At 34.4% G+C, this 25,216-nt stretch overlaps 1 protein-coding gene across 2 annotated transcripts; it reads right to left on the bottom strand.

Moving 5' to 3' along the window:
- Positions 1-861: 861 nt before the first annotated feature.
- On the bottom strand, positions 862-24,589 carry zap70 (zeta chain of T cell receptor associated protein kinase 70). 2 transcript variants are annotated; one of them, XM_073909489.1, is made up of 13 exons: positions 24,287-24,589; positions 16,386-16,830; positions 13,366-13,526; positions 12,936-13,074; positions 11,060-11,144; positions 10,914-10,930; positions 10,791-10,830; positions 7,120-7,318; positions 6,834-7,040; positions 4,744-4,936; positions 1,839-1,979; positions 1,646-1,758; positions 862-1,521 (listed from the first exon to the last, which is right to left on the bottom strand). In XM_073909489.1, the coding sequence occupies exons 2-13, from the start codon at positions 16,785-16,787 to the stop codon at positions 1,404-1,406; spliced, it is 1,815 nt and encodes a 604-aa protein (XP_073765590.1). In that variant the 5' UTR covers positions 16,788-16,830; positions 24,287-24,589; the 3' UTR covers positions 862-1,403.
- Between the last annotated feature and the right edge of the window lie 627 nt (positions 24,590-25,216).

The following is a 25,216-nucleotide window of genomic DNA, read 5'->3' as shown; positions in this document are numbered from 1 at the left end:
TTTGTTTTACATTCTATGGATGGCAATGGTTACTGATTTCCAAATTTTTGTGTTCATAAAGGTTTGGAATACTTTAGGGTTGGAAAATAGTGAGTAAAATTAAATTTTTTGAGTAAATGATCTCTTTAAATTTTGGTTTAAGTCATTAAATAATGCAAGTAATAAATTCAAATATTTTAAATGTGACAAACTACATCAACCATATGTTGTATTTTATTATAGTAGTAATCATAATAATACACCCTAACCCTATCCATAACCGGCAGCTTGCAGCTAGCTCTCTGCAAGTCTCATATGGTCGCTCACTGCTAAGCTAAGCAGGGCTGTCCCAGTCAGTACCGGGATGCGTGACCATATGGGAAAACTAGGTTGCTGCCGGAAGTGGTGTTAGTGAGACCAGTAAGGGGCGCTCAACCTGCGGTCTGTGTGGGTCCTAACACCTCAGTATATTGATGGGAACTTTAACGTAAACTGAGGTACTGACAAAAATTCCAAGCATCCTGGTCTCTGACATGGCCTCCTAACCATCCCCATATCATAGTTAGCTTCATCACTCTGTCTCCTCTCCACCAATCAGCTGGTGTGCGGTTTGGCCCTATATGGCTGTGTGCAGGATGCTGCACACTGGTGATGGATGAGGAGATTTCCCCCCCAACATGTGTAAAGTGCTTTGAGTGCCCAGAAAAGCGCTATATAAATGTAAGGAATAATTATGACCTGTTCTGATTAACCTCTTAATGTCTGCCTCCATTATATAGTTGACTTTTAATGTGTTTCAGTGTGGCTTTAACTACGTGCTCACCTAAACAGGTTTAATTATTGAAATATATAATTACGCTCAAATAATTAATTCATGCATAGTCAGCTCCAACATGTTTATTTATCAAAAAATCAACATCAGTTTGTAATTGGATTTGCAGTTTTTCCCAGTTTCAAAAAGTCTAAATTGTCACAAAAACAATTAATAGTTTGAATACACAAATTGAACAAAACAATATACCAAAATCAGAGCAAAAGTACAATCACAGAACATTTAACAGAGAACCAGACCCTGAAGTTTGAGTAAATATCTCTTTTCTCTTCAAAAATGTAAATGGATGGATGAGTAAGAGCCTCAATCTGATGTTATGTACTAAAACACTATTGCGAGAGAGAAACTTTTGATTACCACCTATAATATGGCATATTTAAATAGGCACCGAGCACAAATAGCATTAATAGCACTGATAGTAGCAGGCCAGTAATATAAAACGGCATCTTGCATTGATCAGTCAGCTAGTTTGATAGACAACATGAAAATAACAAATATATTATAGTTTACCAAACATAATGTTTAAACGTCAAATATCTGAAAACTGTTGTCATTCTATCCTGTCTACAAATGTTTCCATTTGGCCCTCATATCACTTTGGAGGAGTTCCATTCTCTGTTTTCAGGTAATCCGGGATCTTCTTTGCTATGGAGTAATAAAAAGTTCTCATCTTCTCCTCCACTTTTGCAAAATTTAGCCGTTCTTCATGCCTGAAAAAGACAAAGATTCCAAAGTCAGTTAGACGTTATTCACATTCCCTTTTGAATGTGTTAATATAAGTTTTGATTTTAATTTATACATTAAAACAAGTGAACAGGACTAAATGATGCTTACTTGTAGGTCCAGCATTCTTTCATCAGCTCATACATGGCCTCAGGACATGCGGCAGGACAATCCAAACGACTACCACCTTCAATATATGTTATCACCTCTGGACCTTTCATTTTCTGCATGGACAAAATAAATAGATGTCTGATGAGCAGCTTGTTTAAATTGGCTGTAAGTAATATCGAGATCAACTGTTTACCTTATACGGCTTTCCTCCAAAGGAAAAGGCCTCCCACATCGTGATGCCAAAACTCCAAACGTCACTTTTGCTGGAAAACTTGTGAAAATGAATGCACTCTGGCGCGTACCACTTCAGAGGCCATTTTCCTCCTGTTCTGGCCTAAACGCATACATAGAGAAATTATGGTGTTGTTTTTTTTAATTTTTATTTATTTATTTATTTTTTAATTAGAATATGCAAAAATCATACAAATACAAGAAAACATCAACAAATAACAAATACAAAGCAACGAAACAAAAACAAAACAAAAACACCAACAATATAGTCATGTACTGGTATGTGCGTGTGAGTGTGTGTATGCATGTAAAGGTAACTTGGTGGACAGGTCAGAGTACATACATAAGGAACAATAACAGTCAATAAATGAAGCAAGTGTCACAGATTTGGATAAAACATATAGAAAGAAACCAGTCAGAGGTAGGGAGTAACAACAATGCTTACTAATGTATGATAGTAAAAATGAGAGTAAAAAGAAAGAAAGGACAACAGTAATAAATGACAACAATAATAATAAATCACAAGTGCTACACCAACTACTACTACAGAAAGTTACTTATATTGAAAGTAAAGAATTATGGTGTTGTTAAGAGATGCCAATGACCATGACACAGGAACAAGGAACTGGTCATTTGTTATTCATTCATTCATTTTTCTTCGCCTTAGTCCCTTTATTCATTAGGGTTTCCCACAGCAGAATGAACCGTGAACTTATCCAGCATATGTTTTACACAGTGGATGCATTTCCAAGTGCAACCCAGTACTGGGAAACATCCATACACACTCATTCACATACATACACTATGGCCAATTTAGTTTATTCAATTCACCTATAGCGCATGTCTTTGGACTGTGGGGGAAACCGGAGCACCCAGAGGAAACCCACACGGACACGGGGAGAACATGCAAACTCCACACAGAAAGGACAACTGGTTCAGCTGGGACTTGAACCAGCAACCTTCTTGATGTGAGGCGACAGTGCTAACCACTGAGCTACCATGTTGCCCCGTCCTGTTGTTTTATTGACAGTAAAATATTGAACATTTAGAAATGTATAGATAAAATGCAATTTCTCCTGTGTGAACATAGTGCTCTACAGATACACAGTGGATAGTTTTTGATGCTTCTCTTTGGATATTATGTTGTTTATACATAAGTAACTACATTTTAACTTTTGTCTGTTAACACAATATTTTAATGGTCTCCCTAAAATTTCCACAGTATGACAACCATCTCAGAAACAAATTTTCACAGTATAGCATTGTGTATGTCAGGTACATAATATTTCTCTCACAAAATCGCTGTCTGTGAAAAAACAAAAAACAAAACTCATGCTGTAAATTATCCCCCTATTTGTTTTTTAATATAATATTAAAATTATGAATATAATACAGCAGCAAGGTGGTTCAGTGGTTAGCACTGGCGCCTCACAGCAAGAAGGTCACATGTTTGAGTCCCAGCTGGGCCAGTTGGCATTTGTGTGTGGAGCTTGCATGTTCTCCTCGTGTTTGTGTGGGTTTCCTCTGGGTGCTTTGGTTTCCCCCACATCCCAAAGACATGCGCTAGAGGTGAATTGGATTAACTAAATTGGCCATAGTGTGTGTGTGTGTGTGTGTGTGTGTGTGTGTGTGTGTGCGTGCGTGTGTGTGTGTGTGTGTGTGTGTGTGTGTGTGTGTGTGTGAATGAGAGAGTGCATGGGTGTTTCCCAGTACTGGGTTGTGGCTGGGCATCCGCTGCTTAAAACATATGTCGGATTAGTTAATGGTTCATTCTGCTGTGGCGATCCCTGATAAATAAGGCGAAGGAAAATGAATGAATGAATATAATACCCAGATATGTTTAAATAAAAATGCATCACTTTTGAATATGTAAACATGTAGACTTTGACCGTGTCATCAAGCAAAACAGCCAATAAAAATTTGTATTTAAGACTATATTTGCATTTACATTATACAAAAATACATTGGGATAGACATATGGAAACATACTCCAGTTTTATTTGAGAAAGATACATTATACTGGCCCATACATATGCAAACATCTAACTGTTCATGTTGATGCAATCAAATTTCATTTTCATTCAGAACACAAAAGTAGATATACTGAAAAATGTTTCAAACCGGTAACCATTGATTTCCATAGTATTTGTTTTTCCTACTATGGAAGTCAATGGTTACAGGCTTTCAACATTTATATTATTCAAAATATTTTCTTTTGTTATCGACAGAATAAGAAACTCAACCTGTTTGGAACATCAAGGGCCAGTAAATGATGGCAGAGTTTTCACTTTTGGATGAACTATCCCTTTAACGTGGACATATTGTGTATGTTGACACAATCAGTTTAATCTGTTTTGGCCCTTATTGCCTTTAATAACCAAAAAGCAAATATACATGATAAGATAAACATCCATTTTAGAACAGTAAAACTTGGCATAGTCCAACAACCCTACTACTGACAGTAACTTTCAAAAACGTTAATTTAATCCACTAACCCATAGGTTACAAACTCAATTCCTGGAGGGCCGCAGCTCTGCACAGTTCCAACCCTGATCAAACACTGCTGATCCAACTAATGAAGGTGTTCATGACTCTTTTGAACATCTCGATTATTTGGATCAACTGTGTTTGATAGTATTGGAGCAAAACTGTGCAGAGCTGCGGCCCTCCAGGAATTGAGTTTGAGATCCAGACCAAAAGAAACAGTAGCTATACTAGCACTGTTTCAGGAGATAGCTGAAATGATACAGATCTCTAAAGGGGTCATCTAAACCCAATGTAACACAATGGAATAAATGGTCATCATTTCATGCATAAAATTTAAAAATTTTTGCAAGTGAGAAGGGTTCTTCTCAAGAGCAGCTCACCTTGTAATAGTTATCATCTGCACCCAGTGCTTTGGAGAGGCCGAAGTCGCTGATTTTGGCATATTGCTGGTTGACCAGGAGCACATTACGAGCAGCCAGATCTCTGTGCACAAAGTTCCTTCCTTCTAAATACTTCATCCCCATTGACACCTGATGCATTAACATCACAATGTTTTCCGTAGTGATCTGGTCTCTGAAAGAAAATCCAAACAAGTTTCAGTTTAAACAGATGTTATTGATCACATTCCTAAATTAGTCAGAGCACGGTGTTCATTTTTAATTTTCAGGACTGGTTATTTGTTTACATTAATCAGATTAGAACTAAGAGCTTATTTTAAGTCAATATAGAGGAAAATCACAGCTAAATCTATTTTAAATATTTGAAATATACACTGTATATGTTAAAGATTCAATTGAATAATATTAAAATTCCATACACAATTCAGATTAGAGCTTTTACATTTTAACACAATGTTTAACACAATATATTTTAGAAGCAGAATACATTTTGCTATATATATTATACAATGTGAATTATAAATATAAAACCAAAATGTTTGACATAATATTTTGTATAATCACTATTTATAAACTAAACAATATGTTATATATTTTATGTGTGCATCATGTACTTACACACATACACACAAAATTAATAGTAAAATTAAAAGTGCTTTTTCAAGTGCTGTTTAATGTAGAAAGTATGTTTTAACACATTATTAAACATAATAGTTTTAATAGCTAATATCAATTAACTAATAACTTTGTCTTTGCCATGATGACAGTATATAGGCCGTGTATAATATTTTTCTAGTTATTTTGCTAAATAAAAGTAAACAGTAAAGTAAATAGTATTTTAACTAAGTTAAGTTAACAAGGCAAGTTACATTAACTAGGCAATTTATTTTAATTTATTTAACAGGGACAATGCTCATTAATCAACAGTATATATTGTTTTGATATAAATATCTGGAAAGTATTTATAGTACTTCACTTTTTTCACATTTGTTTATCTTACAGCCTTATTCCAAAATGAATTAAATTAATTTATTTCCTCAAAATACCACACACAATACCCCATAATGACAATGTGAAAAAATATTTAAAACCGGAAAAATCACATGTACATCAGTATTCACAGTCTTTGCTCAATACGTTGTTGATGTTCAATAATATATGGGTCTGAGCTCTAGCTGGGCCACTCAAGGACATTCACTGAGTCGTTGTGAAGTCACTCCATTGAAATTTTGGTGGTGTGCTTTGGGTCATTGCCTTGCTGGAAGATGAACCGTCGCCCCAGTCTGAGGTCAAGAGCACTCTGAAGCAGGTTTTCATCCAGGACTAGTCCTGACTAGTCTTCTAGTTCCTGCTGCTGAAAAAAATTCCCACAGCATGATGCTGCCACCACCATGCTTCACTGTAGGAATGGTATTTAGCCTGGTGATGAGCGGTGCCTGGTTTTCTCCAAACGTAACACCTGGCATTCACTACAAAGAGTTATGTTTTCTGTAACCTTCCCCAGCCTTGTGCCTCAAGACAATCCTGTCTCGGAGGTCTACCGACAATTCCTTTGTCTTTAAGCTCGGTTTGTGCTTTGACATGCACTGTCAACCCTGGGACCTTATATAGACAGATGTATGCCTTTTCAAATCATGTCCAATCAACTGAATTTACCACAGGTCAACTCCAATTAAGCTGCTGAAACATCTCAGGAATGGTCAGTGGAAACAGAATATACCTGAGCTCCATTTAGAGCTTCACGCCAAAGGCTGTGAATACTGATGCACATGTAATTTTTCAGCTTTTGTATTTTAAATAAATTTGCAACATTTTTTTCACATTGTCATTACAGGGTATTGAGTGTAGAATTTTGAGGAAATAAATCAATTTAATCAATTTTGGAATAAGGCTGTACCATAAAACAATGTGGAAAAAGTGAAGCGCTATGAATACTTTCCAGATGTACTGTACATGACAATATAAATCTTAAAGCTAAATGTAATATATTTTATGTTCACAGTTTCTATGTTTAAATACATAACCTCTGTGTTGAAAACTATTTACATATTCTTTATATAATAATAACTCACTTCTTTCCAGAGAGGAACTTGTTGAGCGGGCCGGCAGGGGCCATTTCCATCACCAGCATGAGCGCTTCGGCCTCACAGAGTCCAATCATGCGCACAATGAAGGGATCACTCAGCTGATGCATAATCTCAGCCTCTCGCATCATTTCATCCCTCACCGATTTCTCGTTCTCATTCTTCAGCACTTTAATTGCCACATCGATCTGTTTGCTACTCAAGACAAAAAATCATGTGCTCACCCAGTGCACTCATGTCATGTTGTATAACGTTATAAAGCTTTTCTACTCACCTTTCCATTTTGAAAACACCTTTCTTGACGCAGCCGAAGTTTCCAGACCCAAGCTCCACCTCGTCGATCATCAATTTGTCTCTTTTGATGAACAGGGTCTTTTTCTTCAGTTCGTTTGGATCGTCATAAGGACTAGTGAATCCGTCGTGGTCCATTGGTAGAGATGGGCGTGAACCCTCAGCTCCCATTGGCTTAGGCACTGAGGAACATTAGTCAATTAGTGGGCTAATAAACAATTTAAATGAAGAATGTTTCAAACTACTTTACAACGGTTCATCTGGAGTATGAGTGTCTATGAGAATCTGGATGTTTAGAAGGGATTTTTATTGATGTTGTTGCTGTTCTTGTTAGATTATCGGCCAACTCCAACACCAGTATTTGTTACTTGCTCACTGATTTGAACTTTTGTCATTAAATTAAATGTTTTTAATGATTGAACAGATGCATTATAGCTTCACTGTAAATAAATGATCGGTTACTTTACTTTAAAAAATTAGTAAACCTGTTGCCTTTAAAGCGACAAATTGACTTAATAAAAAAAAGTGAATAAACCTGTTGTTAAGATGACTTATTTTCTTTCATATATATATATATATATATATATATATATATATATATATATATATATATATATATATATATATATATATATATATATATATATATATATATATATATATATATATATGCACAAAGTATTTACCTACTTACATTTACCTTATATTTTACTTTATTTAATTTTTATGTAACAGGTTTGCCCACCTTTTTAAAGTCAACTAATCATGTTTTAAATTGTAGTTCATCGCTGAATTTATCAAATTATATTAACATTAAGTTTATTGTCTCTTATTTAACCTTTCGACAGCCCAACATTAAAAATAATTCTAATAGTTTTCTAAAGTATTGTAGTTACATATTATAATAATGTATAATGCATTTACTGTCAACTATTAAACACATGTTTAGCTAGCAAACAAGAATACTTGGAGGATAAGAAATATGTAAGAATTAACATTGTCAAATTAAATGCTGGACATGCCATGAACAATACATAACTAAAATGTCTAGAATACATATACAGGTGAAGTCAGAATTATTAGCCCCTCTGAATTATTAGCGCCCCTGTTTATTTTTTTCCCCAATTTCTATTTAACAAAGAGAAGATTTTTTTCAACACATTTCTAAACATAATAGTTTTAATAGCTCATCTCTAATAACTGATTTATTTTATCTTTGCCATGATGACAGTAATTAATATTTGACTAGATATTTTTCAAGTCACTTGTATTCAGCTTAATGTGACATTTAAAGGCTTCACTATGTTAATTAGGTTAACTTGGCAGGATAGAGTAATTAGGCAAGTTATTGTATAATGATGGCTTGTTCTGTAGACTAAAAAATATAGCTTAAAGGGGCTAACAATTTTGACCTTAAAATGTCTTTTAAAAAATTAAAAACTGCTTTTATTCTAGCCAAAATAAACCAAATAAAACTTTAAAAATATTATCAGACATACAGTGAAAATGTCCTTGCTCTGTTTAACATCATTTGGGAAATATTTAAAAAGGAAAAAAAAAAATTTAAAAGGGGGGCTAATAATTCTGACTTCAACTGTAAGTAGCATGACGTGGCAAGCAGCAGAAAACATTGCATTTCTTAAAAGACTGCTTACAGTTAACTGTAGATTAAGGTCCATAATAGCAGAGAGTGAGTCAATAAAATAAATAGATAGATCAATAAATAGATTTTAAATAAATAAAAAACAAACGATAAATATTAGTGCATGAAGCTTGTAGAGAAAAAAAAACATTTTAAAAATGTGACCTTGACTACAAAATTATCATAAGTGTCATCTTTTAGAAAACAGAAATTTATACATCAACGGCCTGTAGCCAGGGGGGCTTCGGGTGGTTCAGAAGATCCACCTTTTACTGAAAAGGTGCAGAATTTGTCCCATACATGAGTTAGTTTGTCATATTTTGCCTGCTATGCCATCATAAATTGTGAAAATAACTGAACGAAAAAGGCTTTAAGACCAAGTGGAATATTCTGTTGGCTGTTGCTCTGCTGTGTCAGTTAATCAGTTTTGACCAATGCTAATAAATATTTTTCATGAGTCCAACATCCAGCTGTGCAAGACAACATAAGAATCTGACATAAGATAAGTCATCTTTCGCTACTGTATTGTTTTTACTGTAAATAGAGAAAACATTTTACAAGTAATTTTTATTCTAAATCTTGGACTTTATGTCTACTCTTAAAACAAAAAAATTACCAATAAAAAGGTGTGATGCACCAAAAGTGGCACAAATAAAAATTAATTTGAATACTAATTTGGTTATTGTTGTTATCCATGAATTTTCAAATGTACTTCTTTTACAAGAGAGGCTAGAAAAATTGTGAAGTTTTAAATTAGTACTTAATTATAATTATATTGGAATTATTTTTATTTAAGTTGCCAAATTCTGACCGAGGAAAGTTAAATGTGCTGGCCAGTTTGCTATTTGCCTAATAAATGACAATAGGCTACTTTTTTTTTTTAAACTTTAACAAATTTTTATTTTGTTTCCAATTATGTATAATGTAATAAATTTGTATTTTAAAAATAAGTATTTTTTCCACATTTCTTTTGTTCTAAATCTTGAGAAAATATGGATATGATTACCAGTCGAAAAGTTAATTCAGCTAAAAATAGTGCATAAAATGTCACTAGAATGCAGTATTTAAATCTCTTAATTAAACAGAAAATGAGGCGAAAAACTGCAAAAAGGTCTATTTTTGGAGAAACCCCCACCCCATTTACCTGGCTGTCTATGTGCCTGTCTGAAAGCTGAATAAAGAAGTTTAAGTTTGTTAGTATAGGACAATATTTAGTTGATATACCACTACTTGAATATCTGGAAACTAAGGGTTAAGAAAAAAAATCCCATTTAATGTTGTTCAAATTACATTTTTAGCAATGCATATTACTAATAAAAGATTGAGTTTTATGGAAATTTCCTAAATGTCTTCATGGAAGCTTATTTTATTCTACTTTACTTGTTTTTCTAATGATTTCTGGCAAATAAAAATCAATACTTTTGTCTCGTACAATGTATATTTGACTATATTCCCACATGCAACTGGCGGTTCAGGGCCTCAAATTAGGACTTTTAAACAACGTCTGTAAACATCCTTGTGGAAGTCTTTACATTGGCAACAAATTATCAACTTACATATTTTAAAGCATGCAGTGGTTTGAAAAAGGACGCTTGAGGCATGATTGTGGGAAAGTCTCCTCAAGTAATGTTAACCGCAGACTTAATTTACTCATAAACAGAAAACCAGCATTTTGAAAGCCCATAGAAATTCCAGAGGAAACACAGTTAATGCAAATTCTCTTTGTCAGGAGAACAAACCGAGCAGCTCTACAGTAAATATTTCAGCCGGTATCAAAGCATTTATCCATGTTGTTCTTTGCGCAAAACTATGTGGTGCAGTTCCAGAGAGTTTAGCAGTATTAGCCAAAACTTGACGCATTTATCATCAAGACAGCTCTGAGACTCTGAGACTTGGACTGCGTTTGTTTTAAACATATTTCAACTAGACATAAATTTCTGGGCATATTTGTTGATTTTATCGCTGCCGTTGGACTGTTTGGACTTTGAAATGTTGCACCGATATAAACTTACCCATAGGGGGTGGTGTGTATCCATTACCTCTTGACCTCCTCTGAAACGCACAAAACACAAGTCAATTAAACACATACGTGATATTATTAAACGTCTTCTAAAATACACGTGGGCCATGCTTACCGGAGCGTTTGCAGGAGCTAAATGTGACAAAAACATAAACAAAAAAACAATATATGTTTTATTCATATGGAAAATTGTAGCTGTTCTGTTCATATGAATGTGAGATGTTACACAAATTAAAATGATGGCACTGTTAAAGTTCATACCTGGAGCTGCGTTGTTTTGGTTAACACACGGTTCTCTCAATACAGTCACAAGACCATCAGGCTTCATTTTTAAGTATTCAACCAGCTGAAAGCAAATTAAATGTTACAAGTTTCAGTGCACTGTAAAAAGCAATTACTTTAAAATGTGAGTGAACCCATTGCTTTAAATGTGACAAGTTGTTTTTACTTAAAAAAATGGAAAGCATTTCTGTTGCAACTAAGTTATCTTCACTTAATTTTTTATATGTATGCATATAGTTAATTTACTTTATAATTTTTTAGGCAGTTTTTACCTAATTTTTTAAAGTCAACTAATTGCTTGTTTCAAATAACATTTGTGAAAAATGTCAAAACATAAAAATTAATAAATTGCAAATATATTTTAAATAATATATTTTATATATATTTTTATAATATTGCAAAAATGCTGTTCAGTGTAATGGTACAGATTTTATTTTTACAATCACATCGATAAATAAACATGGAGTTGAAGTCAGAATTATTAACCACCGCTGTTTATTTTTCCCCCAATTTCTGTTTAATGGAGAGAAGATTTTTTTTTTTTTTTTTCTAAACATAATAGTTTTAATAACTCATTTCTAACAACTGATTTATTTTATCTTTGCCATGATGACAGTAAATAATATTTGACTAGATATTTTAAGACACTTCTAGACAGCTTAAAGTGACATTTAAAGGCTTAACTAGGTTAATTAGGCAGGTTAGGGTAATTAGGCAAGTTATTGTATAACGATGGTTTGTTCTGTAGACTGTTGAAAAAAAATTGCTTAAAGGGGCTAATAATTTTGACCTTAAAATGTTTTTTAAAAATTCAAATCTGCTTTTATTCCAACCAAGATAAAACAAATCAGACTTTCTCCAGAAGAAAATTAAGAAAAATTTGAAAAAGACATCTTTAAAAGACTGTGAGGAGCGCATGGGGCAGCAAAGTGAGTTTACTGCTCTTAAATGTTTGATTTTGTTTTTGGTGAAGGAAGTTACTAAGCCACATATGAAAAAAAGAAAGAAAGAAAAAAAGAAAACTTCTGCTGTTAGGATTTTTAAAAGACTCATACCATTTACTACTTTTCACTTTTGACACATACCAACAAACATTCTGACATGGTCAAAAAACTAGTTTAATGAGTCATTTTGGAGAAAAAAAATCTAACATGATTAATATTTGAAATAAACTCATTTGTTTTGTGCATTTGTTTATTTGTTTAAGCTCCATTTAGTTTTTGACCACTGTCTAAATACATTCTGATATGCACGTCAATTACAGTTTGAAGGGTTTATTATTGTTATAGTTATTGTTGGAGGGTTTTCAGATTAGATCTGATGCTGTTACTTCACATTTCACATCACATTTTTTTAAATAAATATTTTAAATGATCACAGTGTGGATTTGCATACTTTGTGCAATACCTTGTTTAATTTACTTTCTTAAGGTAACAGACAGTTTAAAAACATCTCTGTTTTCAGTAACACTTTATTTTGTTGGTAATATCTGTTGATACTGCTCCTTCAACAGACATTTAACTGACTATAAGAAATTTTGCTAGTACATGTCAACCTTCACAGCAACCTTACCCCTAACAGTCAGTCTACTTTTAATCTAATGAGAATTAGTTGGCATGTAGATGCAATGTAACTTAAATTCAACAAACAGACCATCAAAACACCTTTTTTTCTTAAGGTAACAATTAAATAATAAATTAGTAGATTATTTAAAAGTAAACATTAATATTATATTATGTTACCATCTCTAGCATTCTACCAACATCACCGAAATGCATTTTTACCCCTGAATTTATTTTTACGTCTTCATAAAGGTTTACATTAGATGAGAGACTCTTTGATGGGCAAAACGTACCTGCCACACAGTGTCAAATTTAGTTCCTTCTGGCATTGCGATTTTCCCTGATTTGTCACGCAAGATCTGATAATGGTACACAGTTTTTCCATACGTCACAGACAGTGCAAAGGTGCCCATTTCATCTCTCTCTCGAACTCTGGAAAAAAACAACAAACTATTAGCAATCTCCTTACTGATGAGCCTAAATTATGTTATATTTATATAAAATATGCAGCTTTTCCTTTCTATATTAGCTATGCATATGAGGGAAAACGACAACTATAAAACTACTGTTTTCTGAAGACCTAACTCTATTTTTGCCACGGTACTTATCGTCTGATTTGCCTCTAAAAGCAGCTCATGTGTCATCATGTATATTTTCCACTCCGCTGCTGAAGGAAACCTTAAAGACTGTCACGTCTGATGAGTAATTGAGGGTTTCACTCACAGGAACTTTCCGTCCGGCTGAGATCCAGAGTACAGTCGTCTTTCCCCCTCCTGCCGAGGGATCTTGCCGTGGAACCAGGGCATTTTCTCATGCGCTGTGGTGGCGATCAGTTTCTCTAGCTGTGGAGCCTGGCTGATGATGGCTTGCTCCATGGCATCCCCCTAAAAAGGTAACAAAAATGTGACCCCTTGTTAAAAATATGCGAGGGTTCTTTGCTGTTGGAGCATGACAATCAAATGCATTTTTAAAATGCACCATTTATGGAAACAGGTCATTTTAGCGTGGCTTCTAAAGTGACATCTTCAATGAAAAAAGACCTTCACATTTATACAAAACAGTGTTTGTGTCTCAATGTCAATTTAGGCATCTGGTGTATTGAATATACTGCATCCGTCAATGTATTTATAAGTCATAATGTCAAGTTGATAGTACAGGCCCAGCCTATTGAAAGGGGTCATTCTTTTTTCTCAAAGCTGACTTTTTTGACCCAGTTGTTTGCTTCATTTTTAAAATGTCACTAAAATGCAGTATTTGAACATCATAATTAATGTTTAACATCATAATAATTCAATGATGTTCAAATACTGCATTTTAGTGACATTTTAAGCACTAATATTTGCTGGATTAGCTTTTTGGATGGTGATCATAACCACACTTTTTGATGCAAAAAATATTTTCTACATTTTTGTTAAAGTGCTTACCATACTAATTTACCACAAGGTGTTTATTTACAAATCTGCATTTACATTGTAAGTTATTGCAGTTTTATAAATTATGTATTGACATCAGAATTAAAATATATATATATATGAAAAAAGAAATATGAATTAGATATATAAAAAATGCTTATTTTTAAAATACAAATTTCTCATCATCCATCGTAAAAAAAAAAAAAAAACAATTAGCAATCTGTTCAAACTTGTTTTAAATTAAAAACTATAGCCTATAAACAAATAACAAACTGGCCAGCTCATTTCCTCAGTCAGAATTTATCCTTTTGAATAATTCAAAATTAAATTAGTCTTAAAGCCTTCTTCTATTGACTATTTTCACAATTTATGATTTATGAACTGTCAAAAACAGGACAAGTGAGCAGCCAAATTCTGAACTTTGTCAGTAGGGGGGTTGAGTCTTTTGAACACCCCAAACTCCCCCTGGCTACGGGCCTAGTAGATGATACATGTTCATTATTTTTAATTGAAAGGTTTGATTATTGGACTTAATCTGTGATTGAAACAATCAATCCACCACATATGAACATTCTGTAAAACAGGTTTGTAATGACACGAGTATACGAAAACATAATTTAAATGTTTTGCAATCTATAGTTTTAGTTTAAGAGAAATCACTGAAGTTCTGAATTTGTTTAAACTTCAAAAATGACATGCAAAAGCCATTCTATTCAACATCCTTTCCAAATTACACTAGCACACATTTTTGTAAAAGATAGATATTTCGTAGATTGATTGAATAGATAATTCAGCCATTCTTTTCTTTTTTAGTGTCCTTTGTTCCAATAGTGGAAGTCAATGGTAAACTAAAATCTTCACATATCTTGTGCTACGCTACACAGAGGAAGTTTAAAATGTATCAAGACAAAATATATCTAGGGATCCACATAAAAAGCCAAACACACAAGTGAGTTATATGTGGGTGAGTAAAAGATGAAAGAATTTTCATTTATGTGTAAACTTTCTCTTTAGTGCATTTACGCATAAGCATATAGGTTTTAAATATACCGGAAAACAGACTGTGTAAAAACAACTTCAACTTCCTTATATCCAGATTATGTATTTTGCATAAAACATACAAAACTATGGAGTTTTGTAAGTACATACCGAATATGTACAGTTACCAAATATTCAAGATGTTTGTCAACTAATCAGAATCAAACTTGTGCACAATCTGCTTTGACTATTCCTAAAGAAAGATTTTTCTTTCTTCTTTAAAACTGGTCTTAACTTTTTAAAGTCAGTTATGTGTTACCCTACACCACAAAACCAGTGTTATGTTACACGGTGATATATAGAATGGGTCAAAATAGATTTTTTGTTTAGGCCGAAAACCATTAGAGTAAACCAGGTAAAGATCATGTTCCAGAAAAGTTGAGATATTTTTGGAAAAGATTTTTAAAGTTTCTTACTGTAAATATGTCAAAATGTCTCAATTTTTGGTTTTGGTTAGTAATATACAGTTGAAGACAGAATTATTAGACCCCCGTTTATTTTTAAAGGAGATTTTTATTTTTTATTTTAAAAGAGAGCAGATTTGTTCAACACATTTCCAAAACACAATAGTTTTAATAACTCATTTCTAATAACTGATTTATTTTATCTTTGCCATGATGACAGTAAATAATATTTGACTAGAAATTTTTCACAACACATCTATACAGCCTAAAGTGACCTTTAAAGGCTTAACTAGGTTAATTAGGTTAACTAGGCAGGTTAGGGTAATTAGGCAAGTTATTGTATAATGATGGTTTGTTCTGTAGACAGTCTGAAAAAACTAATAATAATTAGGGGCTAATAATATTGACCTTAAAATGGTTCATAAAAAATTAAAAACTGCTTTTATTCTAGCCAAAATAAAACAAATAAGACTTTCTCCAGAAGAAAAAATATTATCAGACATGCTGTGAAAATTGCCTTGCTCTGTACATAATTTGGGAAATATTTAAATAAGAAGAAAAAAATCAAAGGGGGGCTAATAATTCTGACTTCAACTGTACATTGCTGAGCACTTTCTTTAGCAAACTTTTTCCTCAATATTGTGTTTTTTTTTTTAACACGCAGAGTTCAGATTTTCAAATTGTATTTTGGCGGACATCCTAACAAACCTTACATTAATTAAAGGTTTGTTTATTGAGCTTTTTGATAATGTTTAAATCTCAATAAATAACTTGTGGTCCAGGCTCACATTTAAGATCATAGATTTGCACAACTGATTAGTGCCTGGTGAACCTAACATAGTCTTAACATATAAGAATAATCCACTGGCCACAGTTTTGATCTCCTCACCTCCAGTTTCCAGGTATGCCGCACATATTCCCTGAGCATGTTGTCCCTCAGGTTATCGAAGACGCCTTTCCGGATTTCTGTTTCAGGCGATCTCAGACAGGGCTTCCTCAAGGTGCACACAAGGCCGTCGGGGTCTTTGCTGTAGTATTCACAGAGCTCCGCTGGTCCACAGTGAGGCTTCCCTCCTGCGATACAATACGTTCCGTTGAGCTGTTTCTCAATGGAGTAATGGTAGAAGTCCAGGTTCCAGATCATAGACAGCACATAGCCACCCAGACTGCGCAGGCACTGTCGCAGGAGGAACAGGCCGTCTCCCATACCAGCCAGCTTGAGGTGCTCCTCGGCCTCCGAGCGACTGATGCTGCCATAGAAGAATGGGAGATCGGCGGCAGGTTCGGTCATGATGGAGGTCCCGAGGGGTCCAAGACTCGAACTAGATCACGAGCTGTGGAAATGGAGATGCTTTCAGGCAGAGAGACAGATTGAAGCGGCTGATAACGTCAACAAAATGGGGCAAACTGTTGTGAGCATGTGTTTTTGCTGATGTGGGAAGTGGGAGGATGTCGCCCATCTCAAAGCACATCTCCTTTTTTCACTGTTTGCCTGCTTTTATCAATTACATTTGGAATTGAATGTAGCTTTGGGCCTAGCATATTAACATTTGGCCTTATGTGATTCGAAGAAATGGTATGTATATGTATGTAGAGTAAATATGTAGCCTAAAGGTTGGTGTAGTTGATGTTTTAGTGTTGCTTTTTTGCAACTGGCAAAGTCTCGCATTCGGATTGAATCACCACAACAGGAAGCTCAGACGTATCCTTCTCCGCCCCCGCCATGCAGCTCTTATATGAAAACCCTCCACCCTGCGCAGGTGCTGATGCTTCAAGAATGTTCCTAAGACTGTCAACAGACACATGCTTTGTTGAAATGCACATGTGGGACCGAAGCTGTTTAAAAACGCTGTAGATATCAAAAAGGCCCAAAGATGCAACTGAGGGACCATAAAATTAGTCCCTACACTTTAGAAAATGCTTTCTTGTTTCAACCCAAATTTAGATAAATGTGGATAAACTTTAAAGTTGGGTTAAAATTTTAAAACACTTTAGTTAAAGTATACCAATTCTCACTATTAACCACTGGATATTGGCTGACAGTTTGGATTTATATTGTAGGATGTAATTCTACATCCCTAATCCCCACCTAAACCCAACTAATACCTTAATAACTATTAATAAGCAGCAAACTAGTAGCTAAAAGTCTTAGTTAATGGTTTGTTAATTAAAAAAATGTACCTTAACATAAAGTGTGACCAAAATTTCATTCAAGAGTTTTTTTTTTGTCCATATTTAACCCAAATTTGACTTAAAACAGTGTCATTTTTGAATGCATATAACAACTTCTTTATGTCGTGATGAACATTTTCCAGTGACTGAATGCTAAGGCTGTGTTGAGAGTAGGAGGTCAATGATGAAACATTTAAGCATCTTGTTTTTACCTCACAGTGAAAGTTTTACCAAAAAACAGATGGCGAAAAAAAACCCTACTGCTTTTCTGGAATTTTAGATTCCATCGTTTTTATGCAAATGATCTGACAATGTCTTGCAGGCCGAGCAGCACATGCATCACAATGAATAAGAACAAGTGGAGGACCCTAGATAGAGAGCTTTGATTTAAACCACAGTTTCCTGGACACAGAGGGACGTCACACATAAAGGGACGTCAACTGTTGAATATACAGCACAAAGCAAGACCCTGCCACAGCCACACACACACACCCTGACTTTAACCACCACAGGCCACAGCAAAGACACTGGAGGACAGTTCTCTGTTTGAAGGAAGACATGAGACTCATGAGACAATCTGATACTTTTACAATTTCCTTGTGGAAATTTTACTATTATTTACTTTATTTATGGATAAAACACAATGTACAATTTATGATCTGAAGAAAAAAAAAATAGATGTTATAAATTAAATAAAAGACCAAATTTTAACATTTACGCATTAATATGTGTGTGTGGCTACGATTATCATAACTTATAAATTACAAATGTACGGTGGCCGAGGGAGCTCAATCTGCTGCACTTTAAGAAAACGCATGCAATTGCAAAAAAGCAATAGCAAAGGTCTTCATCCTTTTGACAGCACATGTGCTGCAAATCCTCACAACACAAACACATAAAAATGCCTGCATCTTCTCACAACACTTGCAAATAGAACAGAACACAACGGAAATGTTTCAAGGGACCATTTCCGTCACTATTGCTCAGTGAAATTGTGGGTGATCTTTGAAAGGTGAGTTTTTAAAAAATTTTATTTTAACATTCTTATTCCTAGTCTTTTGTATTTTATCAGCCTAAACAACTATTACCTAAATAACTGGGTTCATCACATTTTAGGGTCCCCATAAAACATTTCCATTGTGTTCCATTCTATTTGCATGTGTTGTGAAAAATGCAGGCGTTTTTGTTATTTGCTTGCGTTGTGAGGATTTGCAACACGTGCTATTCAACCGATGAAGAATGTTTCTTAATTTTCTGGTGTTTTTTGCAATTGCTCATGTTTTTTAAATAAGACATGAGTTAGCCAAAAACAATTTTATTTAATTAATTTCTAATTAGAATTGTTAAGTATTCTACACACATTTTATTAAAGTACATACATTTGTTGTGTGTGTGTGTGTGTATATATATATATATATATATATATATATATATATATATATATATATATATATATATATATATATATATATTGTATATATACAGTGCTCAGTATATATAAGTATACCCCTCACAAATCATTCATTCATTCATTTTCTTTTCGGTTTAGTCCCTGAACGAACCACCAACGTATCCAGTATATGGTTTTACGCAGTAGATGCCCTTCCAGCTGCAACCCATCACTGGAGAACACCCATACACTTTCATTCACACACATACATTACAGCCAATTTAGCTCACCCAATTCACCTGTACCGCATGTCTTTAGACTTGTGGGGTAAACTGGAGCACCTGGAGAAAACCCACTCAATTGCAGGGAGAACATGCAAACACAGAAATGCCAACTGACCCAGCTGAGGCTCAAACCAGCGACCTTCTTGCTGTGAGGCGACAGCTACCTACTGCGCCACTGCATCGCCCCCTCACAAATCACTTTTTTTAAATTCATATTTTTAATAGGAAGCTATACAATATTATATTTGTGCATCTACATTAGATTAGTGAGTACTGAAGCCAAATCTGGAGCTTATCTAACAAAATAACTTACGATAACCGTCTAAAAACTAGTATACCCAAAATTATATGTTATAGAAAAATATTAAATACAAAAAAAGGAAAAATCAAGAGAAGCAAAAAAAAAAAAAATTATATATATATATTTTTTTTTAATTTAGTTGAAATTGTGTAGGTTGTAATTTCTTTTGCAAATTTTGCTTGAATTTAATTTGATTATTTTTCAATTTCTAAATATGTTTCGTGACTGAAAGATAATTTTATTATATCTGTTTAATAAATCTGTTTTGTTTAGACGCACCAAATTTCATTGTCTATATACACTGAGAATGGATAAAAATATTTCAAAATAGAGTGTACTCGGTAGTGCTGAGCACTGTACATATATATATATATATATATATATATATATATATATATATATATATATATATATATATATAAAATTTTCTAGAGTTATATTGTTTTTATTAATACAACTGAGATGGGAAATGTGTGGGCAGGATTTAGGCCTACCAGTCAGATTTTGTATTTTCACTATCAGAAACATATATTTGAGGTATTATCAATGTTCAGTGGAAAACGCAATGAAAAAAAAACATTTGTTTGTCTAAACATTATTTTCCGGTCTGAAAGACTGTTGTCGATATTGCGGCAGAGTCTCATCAAACCATCGCTTCCGTAATAGGGCTAATTTTGCATTGCGAAGAAAATGTCTCACTAATACGCTCAGAAGTATCAACCATTTGAGATGAGTGTTTGCTGTCTATTGAATCTATAAAGGGAGCTTTGAAACTGAGCGTCTTTGAAAACTGTTCAAGCCCTAAATAAGATCAAGCTATTGAGGCGTACATTCGTTTTAAGGGTGTTTAGAAGAACATGAAGATTTTGAAGACCGATTTAAAGCTTTGAAAGCTAATTGGTACAGATCGCTAAAAAGATTTTATTGGTATTACAAATTGTCCATGTTCAGAACACAGCAATCTGAACTACGTTGCTTAATGACGCCTAAAATATTCACACTGTTTATGTCCATTAACCCAAACTCAACTGCCTTGAATGGAAACTAACTTTGTTCAAACAGGCAAAGTAGCCTACAATGGAAACCAAAACCTTCCTTTTTCCTATGCGTAAAAGGCCATTTGACCCCTGCCCTTTTCAAGACTGCTCACTTTGTTTTTTTATTACCACAATTCTTGTCCAACTTTGCAGGATTTTGTGCCCATATTTAGAGGGCCTCAAAGGAACACTGAAATATCACGGGCATTTGGGCAGTGAAACAGTCTGAATTATTGCCACTAAACTCAGAGTCGCTTGCACTCCACAGTGAGGGTTCATGATGAAATAATGACTTCATTTCAAACGATCTGAATTTAAATAATCGTGGCATGTTTTGTGCTATGCAAACAATTGCATGAAATATTTAAAATTAAGGTCCTATCAATTCATTAGAAATTTAGATGACTGTTAAAAACACATACAAATGTACAGTCTAATTTAGCATTATAAATTACAGTTTCACTTTTCTTTTAAAACAACATCTGGGGTGAAATTAAACAGATTTTCTGCACCTGTTTAGAAGCACAACATATATATTATCTTCATCTGAAGCCACATGAATTATCTGCTACTTTGCAGTGCATGAAATGCAATGTTTGCAGAAACATCTTATGCCCTTTATCTGAATTTCATGTATGGAAAATGATGAATTTGCATAAAAAAATTATACATTGAAAGTATTATATTATAGTGTCATATTTAAAAAAAAAACTGCTAAAGGTTGAATTCACGCCAACACTCATAAAAAAATCAAGTAAAAAAAAGTAATTTATGATAACAATTCAATCCAGGTATAAACAATTCTGAAGTTAGCATATACATCATAAAAAAGTTAAAATAAATACCTGTAGACTTCAGAATTTTAAGATAAAAACTGAAAACTGCGCACTTGACTTTCCGTGTCAAGCACACGCTTTACAACACGCCACATCTGCTCAAAAGTGTTGCTTAACATGCACACATCACATGCCGGCAAGAGCTATTAAGTTGATATCAGCTATCTTAATTTAATGTAATGTAATGGTTATGTGTCTGTACGGTATTTGACCTCTGTGGAACATTCAATTTGCTAATATCACTTCTCATTTGCAAGTTACATGTCTGACATTTCAATTGACCTTGATAGGTTGTGAATTTGCCTCAGGATAAGATAAGAACAGACGGTCCTTGGCAGACAGAGCCCCCCCAAAAAAGGCAGAATAATCTTATTAAACACTCACCGTGGCCTGTAGCTGAAATCCAGAAAAAGAGGGATAGAATGAAAGAGAAAGAGAGAGAGAGAAAGAAAAGAGAGGAGACACGGCACGGATGAACTGGTAAAGAAGTTATATGTATTTAGTCTGCCGAAGTGATGAAGCTCTCTGATCTGGCTTGTACGCTAGACTGCTTGCCAAGTTTTGTCTGTGTGTGTGTGTGTGTGTGTGTGTGTGTGTGAGTGAGAGAGAGATAGAAAGAGTTAGACAGAAAACGTGTGTGCGTTTTTGTGCTCACACTCACAGGTGAACTGTGTGGGCTGCTCGAATCACTCACATTTGCATTCCCTTCAGGCTTCTCAGAAACTCTTATTTTTTCTCACCCAAGTCTTGGGATGCAGCCGCCTTAAAATGCTGTGCTGCAGACTAATGCATAACACTTAAAAAGAAATGGCTTCATATATTTTGCATTCAATTGCTTTAGAGAGCCATCAAGGCATAAATTTAGATTTAAACTCTGCTGAAAAAATATCATTACATTGCTTTATTAATGCACACAGACTAAGAACTAAATAAATTTCTCAGATTGGCCAGACAGCATTAAAGTGGGAATCATAATTTAATTAAATAGTTTTAATGTTTGGGTTCCCTGTGACCGTCAGTTATTGGAGTATGTTTAAAAATAATGCACACTGAAAATTCCCAAATTCACCTTTTATTTTCTCTAACTTAGATTCATATCATTTTTATTTTATGTTTTTGACCTTGTGACTCATTTGAAATATAATTTTTTAAAGATATTAAAAAATAATATATATATATATATATATAATTTTTTTTATTAAGATATTATAATATTTTAGGGGTGACATGTTGGCGCAGTGGGTAGCGTGTCCCCTCACAGCAAGGTTGATGGTTCAAGCCTCGGCTGGGCCAGTTGGCATTTCTGTGTGGAGTTTGCACGTCCTCCCCGTGTTTTTTTCCCCTGTTTGCCCCACAGTCTAAAGACATACAACACTATCGATATATTGGGTAAATTAAATGGTCAGTAATGTATTGGATTGAGGGTTGAGCGTTGGGCAAATGACGTAAAAATTAGATGTTACGAATAACCAACATGGTGTGGCTATAATGTTAACTTCGATATAAACAGCCCTGGGTGTAAGTGTAATATTTTAGGTCTAAACTTGTGACTTTATTGAATCAAATCTTTTCTTAGTCATAACTTTTTAAAACCTTTTGAATTGAGAAAAAGGTTCCGAATTTTGCATTTTTATATCATAGTTATCTCTCAATTTTAACTCTCCTGTAAACTGTAAGATATAAAATGACAATTCTTACTTTTTTCTCAGTCAAAGCTGTTAAAAATGTGTCACTTTTAATCTGCGATGGAAATCCAGTTGCTTTAGGGTATTAAGGGTAAAACTTTGGAAAAAACACAGGCTAACACAAAATAAATCAAATTCAATTAGACTGCTATATAGTCAGAAAATCATTTTTAAAAATGTACTGCACTCATTTAAATATATTGGGGTCTTGGAGACCACAAAAGCAAACCTTTCAATGAATAGGCTACATCAAGCTGTGTTTAAACTCAGCTCTCACTCACGAGATTAAAAAAGTCATTACGTATCAGCCTGATACTTCAGTGTTGGGCTGTTTTACATTATAAAGAGCCTTAGATCCAAAGCCGAGCATTATACTTTTTTCTGTGTTTCACGCCTGTTTTTCATTTCTAGGTGAAGGTAAAGGAATCACGCTTTCCTTTGAGGGTTCATAATAACTGTTGACGACAGCGCATCTGGTATCCGGCTCTGTTTTTAAGGGGGGAGGTCGGTATCCGATATCCAACAGGTGATCGAAGCGCAGCGGCCTGCACAAAGCGATGAGCAGAAGCGGCGCGACGCACAGAGCGCGATTGTTCTGCCGCTGTGGCTCCGCCCTGCGTCCGGCGTCTGTCTTTCTGCAAACGAGCGCTGAACTGCACAAACTCCGAGTCTTTTTAAAGAATCGATTCGTTCGGACGTTTCGTTTCAGGTGAAATGATTCGAATAGTTTTCAGGAGTCCTCGCGCGGCGTTTCTATTCAGAATATGTTCTCAAAGGCTTCTGTTATGTTTATCAACAAGGTTTGCTTATTTTTTCTTTGTAGAGAGAGCGAGATTCGTTTGTTGTAGCCCTAAAATGTTGACTATAAGCAACAAAGAAAAACGGCTTAAAGTTCTTGATTAAAATGAATAAAAAGGGATTAAGGTAAGACATTTTAACATTAAAATATAAGCAGCACTGATAAATAGGAATGGAAATTAATCAATGCTAACTGACATAGCCTTACACAAACAGCCTACTGGTTAGCAAACACTGTGCCTGTCAGCTGTTTCGAGTTAACAATGGTATTTTGACGTTAACGTTACCTGTCAATGAGCAAAACGTAGCTTGGAGGACTCAGCGCGTCCCTCCAGCGTTGAAAAGCTTAATAATGTTCGTTTCTCGTCGTTATGTCGTTTGTCTGTAAGACCGAGCGTAAGTGTAACGTTAGCTTGCTCGTGCTGTTTGAAAAGTTCATACTGCAAAGATGTCAGTCAGCGAGCTTTAACATGAGTGATGCTCTAAACTCAAGAAATCTAACTCACTAACGTTAGGTTTCCCCCTCAGTTTCCAATTAAAACACAGCTTACATTTTATAATTTTAATTGAAAATATCGAAATGTGGTGTCGTATTAAATAGGCCCAACAAATATGAACTACTCTGTTCCAATTTAAGTTACTATGACCATTCATGTGAAGCTGCTTTGAAACAATCTACATTGTATAAGCGCTATAAAAATAAAGCTGAATTGAATGTAAACTCTCTTCGAGATCAAAGTAGGCAAATAACTGCATTAAACATTTTACTGTCTCAGGAGGCCATGAAAAATGAGGTAAACGATAGTCAAGTGACACAACTCAGCCTATTAGATCTTGACAATATGGAAAATGTAGCCAAAGATTTACATTGACACACATTTAAAGTACTGAACAAATGCAACAGTTGTAGTATGTTTAGTAGCCTAGGTCACCTAACGTATGTGATTCAGGCAGAGCCGATGTCACAGACATACGTGCTTTTAAATAAAGTTGTTTTAGGCCTATTTCTCCTTTTGTCCTCAATGCTGTTATTAAAATAACTACAAATTACATGGAGTGGGTGTAATAAACATAATAAAAACAAGTCATGGAAATTAGGTTAAATCAGGTAATCTGACAGAATTAATCAGAGACGCGGATCTTATTCCGCGTGCGATTCGGTTCAACTGAGTCTATTAAAGGAACCTGTTCAAAAGAACGATTCATTCGCGATTCGG

Source organism: Danio rerio, chromosome 8 (assembly GCF_049306965.1).
Source record: "Danio rerio strain Tuebingen ecotype United States chromosome 8, GRCz12tu, whole genome shotgun sequence".
In the NCBI taxonomy this organism is placed as follows: Eukaryota; Metazoa; Chordata; class Actinopteri; order Cypriniformes; family Danionidae; genus Danio; species Danio rerio.
This window is presented reverse-complemented; position numbering and strand designations above follow the sequence as displayed.